Source organism: Oncorhynchus nerka, linkage group LG2 (assembly GCF_034236695.1).
Source record: "Oncorhynchus nerka isolate Pitt River linkage group LG2, Oner_Uvic_2.0, whole genome shotgun sequence".
Classification (NCBI taxonomy): Eukaryota; Metazoa; Chordata; class Actinopteri; order Salmoniformes; family Salmonidae; genus Oncorhynchus; species Oncorhynchus nerka.
Genome location: NC_088397.1, coordinates 35,842,073 through 35,854,032, shown reverse-complemented (window position 1 = coordinate 35,854,032; position 11,960 = coordinate 35,842,073). Strand labels below are relative to the sequence as shown.

At 41.8% G+C, this 11,960-nt stretch overlaps 1 protein-coding gene across 1 annotated transcript; it reads right to left on the bottom strand.

The window, feature by feature from the left end:
• Positions 1 to 3,679: 3,679 nt before the first annotated feature.
• On the bottom strand, positions 3,680 to 10,110 carry LOC115118678 (zinc finger protein 501-like). The gene is made up of 2 exons (XM_029647367.2): positions 9,491 to 10,110; positions 3,680 to 4,877 (listed from the first exon to the last, which is right to left on the bottom strand). The coding sequence occupies exons 1-2, from the start codon at positions 9,813 to 9,815 to the stop codon at positions 3,775 to 3,777; spliced, it is 1,428 nt and encodes a 475-aa protein (XP_029503227.2). The 5' UTR covers positions 9,816 to 10,110; the 3' UTR covers positions 3,680 to 3,774.
• Between the last annotated feature and the right edge of the window lie 1,850 nt (positions 10,111 to 11,960).

Below are 11,960 nucleotides of genomic sequence, written 5' to 3'. Positions count from 1 at the left end.
TTTCCTCCCTTTTTTTCCTTCTACAATATCCTATTATAAAAGCCCTTATCCTCCCCTTAACTAAATCCCACCACTCTAACACCCCCTCGCACATAGACCGGAGGCCGTCAAGCCTCCGAAAGAAACAAAAAATGCGTCAACGAAAGCCTGCTCCTCCAGTATATCCCGATCTAACTTCCAGTACCCCCTACCGAAGAGGCAGACTGGCGACCCCACCTGCAGGAACACCCCGTCGTGATCCGTGAAGAAAACAGGCAACAGCCGCCCAGACAACTGACCCAAAGACCTGGATACAAAAATGTAGTCGAGCCTCCGCGCAACCCCCTGGAGTTGCGCCATGTAGGACCGACCATTGCCGGAGTAGTGTGCAGGCCACCATCAACCAGACCATGGCAAGCCATTAGCCCAGAGATGGCACCTGCACTGCTATCACCGCCTACCCCTAAATCTATATTAAAGTCTCCTCCTATCACCAAGTGCCTGTTTGTAACACACAGGGGCGCCAGACAGTCCACCATCTCCCTCCTGTCTGCCGCCACCTGTGGCCCATACACCCCAATTAACCTATATCTAGCTTCTCTAAACTTAACATCTATCCCCAAAACTCTACCCTGCATTATTACAAAAGTGTTCTCTATTTTAACCTCTCTATGCCCACACAAAATCCCTACTCCTGTTGAGTGCACCCTCCTATGCCCCAAAAAGATTCCCCCTTATCCCACTCCCTCTTAAATCTACACACATCCCCACCATCCCTCAGGTGAACCTCCTGTAAAAAACAGAAATCAAACCCCACACCCTCTAAATAACAAAAAAAACGCCCTCCTTTTAACATTATTCCTTATCCCCCTAACATTTAGAATAAAAAAAGAAACAGAACTATTCATTTAATTATTAACAACAAATAAAACCCCAAAAACCAAAGAAAAACAGGAGACTCACCCAATGCTCCCCTGGTCCATCTCCACCGGCGGGGACGTCCTCTCCACTCCTGACGCCCCCCCGTCCTCCATCCCAACCCATGACCCAGGCAGTGTGTTGGGTCCTCCCTCCCCACCCACCATCCCCCCCTCCCTGTTTGCCTCGGGGCTGCATGTAGGGGACCCCATCTCCTCAAAGAGGAGTTGGGATCCTTCTAGCAAACAGCCCACCGACCCCTCACTGGAGTCATCCACTAAAATGCAAGGGGCTGAGGCAAACAGGGAGGACAAATTACCCTCCCCTCCCCCGCCACTCTCTTAGCCCCCCCCTCCCCTCCACACCCCCTCCTCTCACTACCTGCCAAACTTCCCCTCTTCTTCCCCTTCTTCTTTGGTGTAGGAGGTAGCGGGGAGACACAACGTCCCATCCCCGCTAACCCCCCACCAATTCCCTTGTCTCGTCCGAAGCTTGGCAGGCTGTCCCCCACTCCTTCCCCCATCTCCCCTCCCACCCCCTCCCCTCCCACCTCCACACCTCCCTCCGTCCCCGTCACTGTCACCGTTCCCTCTTCCACTCCTTCTCGCACCACTGTCCCCTTCTCCCTCTTCTCTGCTCCTTCCCGTTCTTCCGCCTTCTTTTTCTTCTCTCCTTCTTTTTCCTTCGGTCCATCTTCTCTCCTCTTTCTTTTTGCCTCTTCATTCTTCCCTTCTTCGTCCTTCTCCGTCCTTTCCCCTGTGCCATCCGTACAATCCGCATGCGTCCTCTCTTTCCTCCCCCATCCCCCGCCCCCCCCAGCTGCAGACGCGTATGACCTGTGACGAGCCGGGCAATCACGCCACAGGTGTGCTCTTGAGCCACACCCGTGGCAAGCCTTGGGCTCGTCACATTCCTTGGCCTCGTGCTCTTCCGACCCACAAAATCGACACCTCTTGGCGCTGCACGAGGCCAGGATATGGCCGTAGGCCATACAACGCCTGCAGAACGGGGGCTGACGTGCGTAGTAGAGTGTTCCCCTGTCAGCCCCCAGGGAGAACATCGCCGGAGGATGGAAGTAGCCATCCACACTCTTCGGGGACTCCCTGAGTAACGCCTGGAAACCTCTCTTTCCGTTCCAGAAACCCAGGGAGTCCCTGAGGTACCTCGCTGAGGAGACATTGTCCATATATCTCCCCAGAAAGGCCCTCACCTCTTCATCCTTCACATGCGGATTGTACATGGTTACGGTGACCACCCTGAAGTTGTTCTTCGCCAGGCTGGTCACCGCATAATGGCACAGGGGTCCCGTTTTCTCCGCTTCCTTTGCCATCTTCATTACTTCGTCATGTTTTTCTTCTTTGTGAAACGTCACATCGAAAGCCTTCTCATTCGGGTTCCCTTGAAGGCAGAGCACTTCCTTCACCTCTATCCTGAGGCATCCCATCAAAATGGTCCTTCCAAATGTCTCTCTACTCCACGGTTCCATCTCCTTTTCAGTCCAGGCAAATCGTAAGGTATTTGCCATACCAATCCCCGGAACCGATCTTGTTTGCTTGTATTGATTCATTTAAAAAAATAAGCTCTCTTCAGAAAGAAGCTTCAACCTGAAATGAAAAACATCTTTAATAGGAAACGGTGGAGCAACTAAAAGGTGTTGACTCTCCACATCTATCAAGACCATTTCACATTATAATCTACTACAATGCTTCACCTTCTACAATATAAACATGGTGACTACTGGCCGTCAACAATTAAAAACAAGAAAAAACAGGTACTTCTAAATGATAATATACAATCATATAATTTTTTTCTCCTTTTTCTTCCTATAGAATCAAAGAACTCACTAGCTTCTAGAACTCTCATCCCCTTGGAACGAGCCCAAACAAAACTGTAAACAAAAATTGTATTAGTCATGTCTGATTTCAAGAGCAAACTCCTGCAATATCTCGATAGGCATGTTGTTGGATCGGGGCCCAGTCCCCAATGTCATAATCTAGTACATTTGGGTTGGAACATCTGAGAATGATCCCTGCTATTCTAAAAGCAGGATAACAATTCCAATATAATTGTACACAAAAAAATAGTCATTTGGTTGCATGAATAATTATGATTACTAAATGTTTCATGAATTGTAAATATGAAATATCAAAAGCAAATGGACACCCCTTTGTAAACGTGGACTGATAAAAAATGTATATTTTGTTAGGCTGGATGTTTGAAATATGAGGTGATTTGCATCACTCTTCTTCAGTTGTGGAATAAAGACAATTGGCACTTGGATGTAAAGAAATGCGGGAGTGAAGTAAGATAGTTAATAAAATTGATTATAGACCAATTTATTATATTGCGTCCATGTGTATAGGCTGCAAGTACGTTGAATTGAAGTTGTTTTCAAGTCATTGAAAAAAAGACCTGAAGACATCTTATCAACTTTCACTTTCAGGTCGCAAGTTAGACAATTTTTGTTAAATCTCATAAATAGTACTCTTTCAATTCAGAGCAAACGTTTAGGGTTCTACATTCTGACATCCCTTAAAATACTGCTCCTACAATGTTAAAACATTCTACATTGTGACATCATTAGAATACTGCTCCTACAATGTTAAAACATTCTATATTGTGACATGACTAAAATACTTCCACAATATTGAAAACATTCTACATTATTTCATTGATATCATGAAACAACATGTATTTTCTGATGTTTGATCAGAGATCTTTTATCAGAGTATCTCTTCCCACATTGATTACAGCTATGCGGTTTCTCTCCTGTGTGTGTTCTCTGGTGAGATACCAGGCTGCTTAGCTGAGTAAAACTTCTCCCACATTGATCACAGCAATATGGTTTCTCTCCTGTGTGTATTCTCTGGTGTACAGTCAGAAGGCCAGATGAAGCAAAACTCTTCCCACATTGATCACAGCTATAAGGTTTCTCCCTGTGTGTGTTCTCTGGTGTGATATCAGGCTGGTTGAATGAGTAAAACTCTTCCCACATTGAGTACAGCTATAAGATTTCTCTCCTGTGTGTGTTCTCCGGTGTTTTGTCAGGCAGCCAGATGTACCAAAACTCTTCCCACATTGATCACAGCTATAAGGTTTCACTCCTGTATGTGTTCTCTGGTGTGATGTCAGGCTGGTTGACTGAGTAAAACTCTTCCCACATTGACCACAGGTATAAGGTTCCTCTCCTGTGTGTGTTCTCCGGTGTGTTGCCAGACGGCCAGATGAACCAAAACTCTTCCCACATTGGTCACAGCTATAAGCTTGATCTCCTGTGTGTGTTCTCTGGTGTGATGTCAGGCTGGTAGACTGAGTAAAACTCTTTCCACATTGATCACAGCTATAAGGTTTCTCTCCTGTGTGTGTTCTCTGGTGTTTTGTCAGACAGCCAGATGTACCAAAACCCTTACCACATTGATCACAGCTATATGGCTTCTCTCCTGTATGTGTTCTCTGGTGTATAGTTAGATAGCTAGATGTAGTAAAACTCTTCCCACATTGATCACAGCTATAAGGTTTATCTCCTGTGTGTGTACGCTGGTGTACTATCAGGCTGTTTAGCAGAGTAAATCTCTTCCCACATTGATCACAGATATAAGGTTTCTCTCCTGTGTGTGTTCTCTGGTGTTTTGTCAGACCACGAGATGTGCCGAAAACCTTTCCACATTGATCACAGCTAAATGGTTTCTTCCCTGTGTGTATTCGCTGATGAATAGTGAGACAGCTTGACCCAGTAAAACTCTTCACACATTGATCAAAGCCATAAGGTTTCTCTCCAGTGGGAATTCTTTGATGTATTTTAAGGTCTGATGAAGTGTTGAATCTTTTCCCACAATCAGAGCAGCAATGAGATTTCTTCCCTGTGGGTCTCTGCTGTTGTATTTTGAGGTGTTCTGATCTGGAGAGACTCTTCTCTGCCGCATCAGCATCATAATGTTGTTGAGACTCCACAGAGGATCCACGATAGTCCCGTCTCTCTCCTGTGTGAATGACAAAGTCAGACAGATGGTTAACCTGTTGAGTGTATGGGGCAGTATTTTGATTTTTGGATGAAAAACGTACCCAAATTAAACTGCCTATAATTGTCAGATTAGGATAGAAAACACTCTAAAGTTTCCAAAACTGTCAAAATGTTGTCTGTGAGTATAACATAACTGATATTGCAGGCAAAAACCTGAGGAAAATTCAACCAGGAAGTGGTTTCTATTTTGAAAGCTCCATGTTCCATTGAATGCCTTCCCTCCATTTAAAGGGATATCAACCAGATTCATTTTCATATGGTTTCCCCATGTTGTGAACAGTCTTTAGACATAGTTTGAGGCGTTTATTTTGAAAAATGAGCGAGAAAGATCACATCGCGTCAGGGTGTCCCCAGAGTTTTGGCTGCTTGGAGCAGCCATTTTCTCTCTCTCTCCTATTGAAGAAGCTATAGTCCCGGTTTAAATATTATCGATTATATATTGTAAAAACAACTTATTGATTATAAAAAACGTTTGACATGTTTCTGTGAACATTACGGATACTATTTGGAATTTTCGTCTGCGATGTCGTGACCGCTCGAGCCTGTGGATTTCTGAACATAACGCGCCAACCAAATGGAGGAATTTTGGATATAAAAATAATCTTCATGGAACAAAAGGAACATTTATTGTGTAACTGGGAGTCTCGTGAGTGCAAACATCCGAAGATCTTCAAAGGTAAGCAATTTAATATATTGCTTTTCTGACTTTCGTGACCAATCTACTTGGCTGCTAGCTGTTTAATATTATGTCTACTGAGAGAGATGTCCTTAAATAAGCGCTTGGTATGCTTTCGCCGAAAAGCTTTATTGAAATATGACACGCCAGGTTGATTAACCACCACCTAAGCTGTGTTTTGCTATATCGCACTTGTGATTTCATGAAAATTAAATATTTTTTGTAATTTAATTTTAATTTAGCGCTCTGCAATTTAGTGGATGTTGACGAAAATGATCCCGCAAAAGGGATGGGTGCATCAAGAAGTTTTAAAGGCCCACAACAGCAGAAATCCACTGTTTATTTGAGGTAAAAGATGATGCCCAGAGCATACCCATGAGTTCTACAACAATTGACGTCTGTTCATATTTTATCTTGTGGTAACTAGAAATAAGTTATTCAAGTTTTTGAAACTCCAAGCAGTGTGCCAGACAACTATTGGTCTCCAATGTAGCCCCTTTTCTGTGTTTGCTAAAATTGCAGCACGAGGGCAAAGCACAAACAGAAACACCTCCCTGCTAATGAGGAAACCAATAGTTATGGATGTAGTATATCTGCCTGGAGCAACAATGGTGAGCAAAGATTTTAGTTTTTCACAATGTATTATGAATATTACAGAGCAAGATCAGGACTGCTACTCAAGGAAACTCACATTAAGCTCTGTGTCTATTCACTAATTCACCACCGTGGGGGAAAACTCAGTGGAGATCTCACAGGCTGACAGCAAAAATAGCCTCCATTTCCAGGTTGAATATGAGTACATTTCACACTACTTTTGGATTATAATTGTAAGGCTCGCTTGAATGTCTAATATGGCTAATACGTTCGTGTTTGTCGCAAATCAACTGCTATATACTAACCAGTAAAATGCTCTTTGGCTAGCTTTAACATCAGCCATAACGTCACCCAACAATAACATAGACCTACTGTAGGACCCATAACTTCACCTAACAATAACATAGGATTATAAATCATTTAATATTTCAGGTGAAACATGGAAACTAAAATGTCTGTCATGACATTTCATAACCAGATAATTTTGTGAATAATCCCACTAGGCTACTCTGTAATGGGTTGTCATTCTAAATGTCCTGAACAAAGGAAAATAGCTCTGTGTGTTGTACAATAGCCTATCCACCAAGGAACAGTTCTCTCCCCATTATGAGCAAAGTATCTCCATTTCCAAACAGACTATCGAGACCCTACTGTAAATCAAGCAGATAATTACATTATAAATATCAATGTGTTAGGCATGTTGGATCCAACGTGGAGCACGGCATAACTGTCTTTACCAGAGTACAGAATGAAGAAGCACTTTGGTTGTTGTTGCATGTCGTAATGTTTGTCATTTGACTGGCATTAAGAAAATTATTTCCCATGTTTTTATTAGTCAATAAAAACATGGGGATGAGGTAGGCAGTTGGATGGGCTATTTACAGATGGGCTGTGTTCAGCTGCAGTAATCGGTAAGCTGCTCAGATAGCTGATGCTTAAAGTTAGTGAGAGAAATATAAGTCTCCAACTTCAGTGATTTTTGCAATTTGTTCCAGTCATTGGCAGCAGAGAACTGGAAGGAAAGGTGACCAAAGTAGGTGTTGGCTTTGGGGAGAGTAATGAATGAAGAAGCACTTTGGTTGTTGTGGCATGTCGTGATGTTTGTCATGTGACTGGCATTCAGAAAATTATTTCCTGGATCAGCTGATGATAGTTAAACATGTGACTGTAACAAAACAGCTACACTATTAAGAATTATGTGTAATTATTTTTTTAAAGCGTTAATGACAGTACCATTTGGGTGTTGTCAATAAAGTTAAGGTGACTCTCGGTTACAACCATTGGATGTAACAATTTCTGTGTCCATGAAAACTGTTTTCCCAGCGTAACATAAGGAGACACTAAATGTTACGTAGTTAGAGAGCATTTGAGATCTGAATACAAAAAAACTGTCTTGACAGCAAGATCCAGTATTTAAGTTGAAGTTCATCATATGACAAGCGTAACATTATGACTATAACTATTGTTCCCCGAAGGAGGGAAACTAGGTACAACATATTATTAAATCCATGCCTCCCTGGAAGCCCTGCCTTCCACAGGTGATGAGCGTGAGACTCGGATATATTCCTTAAATGTAATACCGCTCTTCACCCAGGAAGTGGCGGGGCCAAACAGGTGTCGTAACTTGTTCATAACTGGCACACAGATCGGTAGTAATGGTCAGATAAATTGGCTCTCTAAATGGAAATGGAAAAAGTTTGCAGATTTTACCGGAAACTTCATGAGCATAACGTCAGATTTTAGGAAGGCCAGCAGCAGGTCGGGTGGTTATTTTCTTCTGGTTATATTGATCTCTGGCTTCCTCAAGTCATTTGTGTTAATTATTTAATCAAACGCTTGAAGCATCAGTTCAGTTCAAGTTCTATGTGGAAAAATACATCATAACATAACAAGTTCCGCACAAACAGTTGATTTGATTCAACACATACAGTTGATTTGATTAAACACATACAGATGATTTGATTCAACACATACAGATGATTTGATTCAACACATACAGTTGATTTGATTCAACACGTACAGTGGATTTGATTCAACACAAACAATTGATTTGATTCAACACATACAGTTGATTTGATTCAACACATACAGTTGATTTTATTAAACACAGGGGGGGTGTCTATATGGAAAAATACACATAACATTCAACCAATCAATTGGTAGAAAGAGAGCAGTATGTTTTTGCTAGACACCCTAGAACATATAGTTCATTCCGACCCCTTCCTTTTGACACATTTTGTTACGTTACATTCTATTCTGAAATTGATGATTTATTACATTACATATACATACATTTATTAATGATCAATCTACAGACAAAATTTCATAATGACATCACAATACCCCATAAAAGTGAGAGAATTTTTTTTAGAAATGCTTGCATACCAGTGGTTGTATCTCTGTAGGACATGCCAGTAGGTTACAGTAGGTTGTAACTCTGCCATGCCAGTAGTCTACAGTAGGTTGTATCTCTCTAGGTCATGCCAGTAGGTTACAGTAGGTTGTATCTCTGTCGGTCATGCCAGTAGGTTACAGTACGTTGTAACTCTCTAGGTCATGTCAGTAGGCTACAGTAGGTTGTATCCAAGTGGAAACAATTATCAACACAATGTGGAAAATGTTGAATTTGGTCAACAACAAAATGAATGGCTTATTTGCTATGTGAGGTTTACTTGAACCAACAGAAGTTTCGTAATGCTTAAGATGTTATGTGGACACGTGATATACCGACAACTTTGATAAAAACATTATAGAAGTTGTCTCCAGATCGCTATGCATATTCATGCCATGAGGCTAGTAGCTTAGCATCTCTCCATTGAATACAGGCGGTTGACAACAACAACCCTCATAGAATATAAACAATAGATTACCATAATAAGATGAATCCATCAATCCAAAGAAATGATAGGCAGGAGAAAGACAACCCGCAGTGTCGCTTTGTGGACAACGACTCCCCTTGTTAGGGCAGGGAGACATCTTGTCAGTATATCCATAATCTTTGGTGTAGCCAACCCAACTCTCACATGGCACTATTGGTGGGCACGGTGTGTAGTAAAACATCACTACATGAAAATCACTATATGCCATGCCCCCCCAGTCTGCGGTCAGCAGATAGACCCTTCTCAAATATATATGTTAAGTCACTTTGTGGAAACGGAATGGAGAAAACAAGGGGTAGCTTGTTCTCTACGTTGTCTGATTCTAGACATATCAGTCGTCATCCCAGGGCCCTCCGTTGAAGAGGTATTGACGAGCTAACTCCGAATATCCAAAGTTAAAAACACATTTAAGGCGGTACTTACTGGTGTTAATCAGATCTCCTATCTCCTCCTCTTCATCTTTCAATGTGACAGTAATCTCCCCTTCCTTCTTCACTCCAAAAAATGCATCCTCCTCTTCTTTTACTGTAACATTCTCCTCTTTCACTCTGAACGAGTCTTCCTCTTCTTTCACTGAAACGTCTTTCTCTTCTTCTTTCACTGTAACAGCCTCACCCTCTACTTGTTTTACTGTAACATCCTCCTCTTCCTTTTCCTCTTTCACAACAACGATCTGCCACAGACCCTCTTTCTCCGTCCAGCAGACCTCCTCTTCTTTAACCGGAGGAGAGTAGTTTAGGGAGCTCATGGTCGGGGATGTTAGTTAGCTATCATCAGCGACTAGGCTAGTGCTAACTTAACCAGCCAGCTACTATAGCTGACTAATACAAAATAACGCAATATTAAATGAAATAGGTTAACAAGTAGATACGACAGAAGTGTGTCTAAAACACAGTAGTTAATATATACCGAAAGCGTCTAAATAGCTTGAATCTTTCGGCTATGTTGACTAGCAAGCTACCGAGGTGGTTGACGAGCAGTTTCTGAAGAACCGTCCACTAGATTATACGTCACGCTGGCACCGTCGCCTGAAAGACGCACACGTCGTCTGCTGACTGGAGGGGAAACGCAGTTGAGGATCATATTTTATTTTCAGATAAAGATTATTTTAAATTAAATAATACTATTATATTGAGACATACAGAGACCTGAATCACCAAGTGAAATAAAGTTGATAAGATACTCTTAATAGACATTAAATAAAAATGGTTGTCCAGAAATCATGAATTATCAGGTTGCTCTCATGAAATTAACAAAATATTTCACAATCATTACCACTGCTGATATTCACAGAGAATAATTACAAGGATCAAATTTCTCAGTTGCATTGACCTGCAGACATCATATACACCCCTCTCCCTTATGCACACGTGACTGAAATGTCTGTATGTGTAAAGGATGTAGAGGGATAATTCCAGTGCACCGGTTATTGCTTCACGGAAACATGGCTAACTCGAGAGACGCTAATGGAATCAGTGCAGCCAGCTGGTTTCGTCAAGCATCGCGCCGACAGAAACAGACATCGTTCTGGTAAGAAGAGGGGCGGGGCGTTTTCCTTGATTAACGAGACGTGGTGTGATCACAACAACATACAGGAACTCAAGACCTTCTATTCACCTGACTTCCTCACAATCAAATGAGCTGAACGACTACCGCCCCGTAGCACTCACTTCCGTCATCATGAAGTGCTTTGAGAGACTAGTCAAGGACCATATCACCTCCACCCTACCTGAAACCCTAGACCCACTCCAATTTGCTTACCGCCCAAATAGGTCCACAGACGACACAATCTCAATCGCACACATAATTACACATAATTATTAATACTGAAGCTATTTAGTTAGTCATGTTTTCAACTATCATCAGCTGATCCAGGAAATCATTTTCGAATGACAGTCAAGTGACAAACATCACGACATGCAACAACAACCAAAGTGCTTCTTCATTCATTACTCTGGTAAAGACAGTTATGCCGTGCTCCACGTTGGATCCAACATCCCTAACAAATTTATGTTTATAATCTTATTGTCTGCTTGATTTACTGTAGGGTCTCGTTAGTCTGTTTGGACACAGATACTTAGCTCATCATGTGTAGAGAATTGTTCCTTGATGGATAGGCTATTGTACAACACTCAGAGCTATTTCCCCTTATTCAGGATATTTAGAATGACAACCCATTACAGAGTAGTCTAGTGGGATTATTCACAAAATGATATGGTTATGAAATGTCATGACAAAGACATTTTAGTTTCCATGTTTCACCTGAAATATTAAATTATTTATAGTCCTAGGTCTGTTGTTGTTTGGTGAAGTTATGGGTCCTACAGTAGGTCTATGTTATTGTTGGATGAAGTTATGGGTCCTACAGTAGGTCTATGTTGTTGTTAGGTGAAGTTATGGGTCCTACAGTAGGTCTATGTTATTGTTAGGTGGAGTAATGTGCCAATTTGTTAAACACTTAGTGTACAAACCCTTTTTGTCAGGCTGATGGCAAAGCTAGCCAAAGATCATTTTACTGGTTGAATTATTTTTTTAAAACTATAAAGCAGTTGATTTGCAACAATAACACAAACATTTTAAGCAGATGATTCAAGCGAGCCTAACAATTATAATACAATAGTAGTGTGAAATGCACTCATAATCAACCTGTAAATGGAGGCTATAATTGCTGTCAGCCTATGAGAACTCCCCTGAGTTTTCCCCCATGGTGGAAATTAGTGAATATACACAGAGCTTAATGGATGTTTCCTTGAGTAGCACTCTTGATCTTGCGCTGTAATGTTCAGAATACATTGTGAAAATCTAAAATCTTCGCTCACCATTTTGGCTCCAGGCAGATATACCACATCCATAACTAGCGGTTTCCTCATTAGCATGGAGGAGTTTCTGCAAC

Excerpts from the sequence above, each read along its gene's own strand:
- LOC115118678 (XM_029647367.2), bottom strand. The coding sequence starts at position 9,815 with ATGAGCTCCCTAAACTACTCTCCTCCGGTTAAAGAAGAGGAGGTCTGC. Across the intron at positions 4,878-9,490 it reads AGGAGATCTGATTAACACCA|GAGAGAGACGGGACTATCGT; the intron begins GTAAGTACCGCC and ends TCATTCACACAG.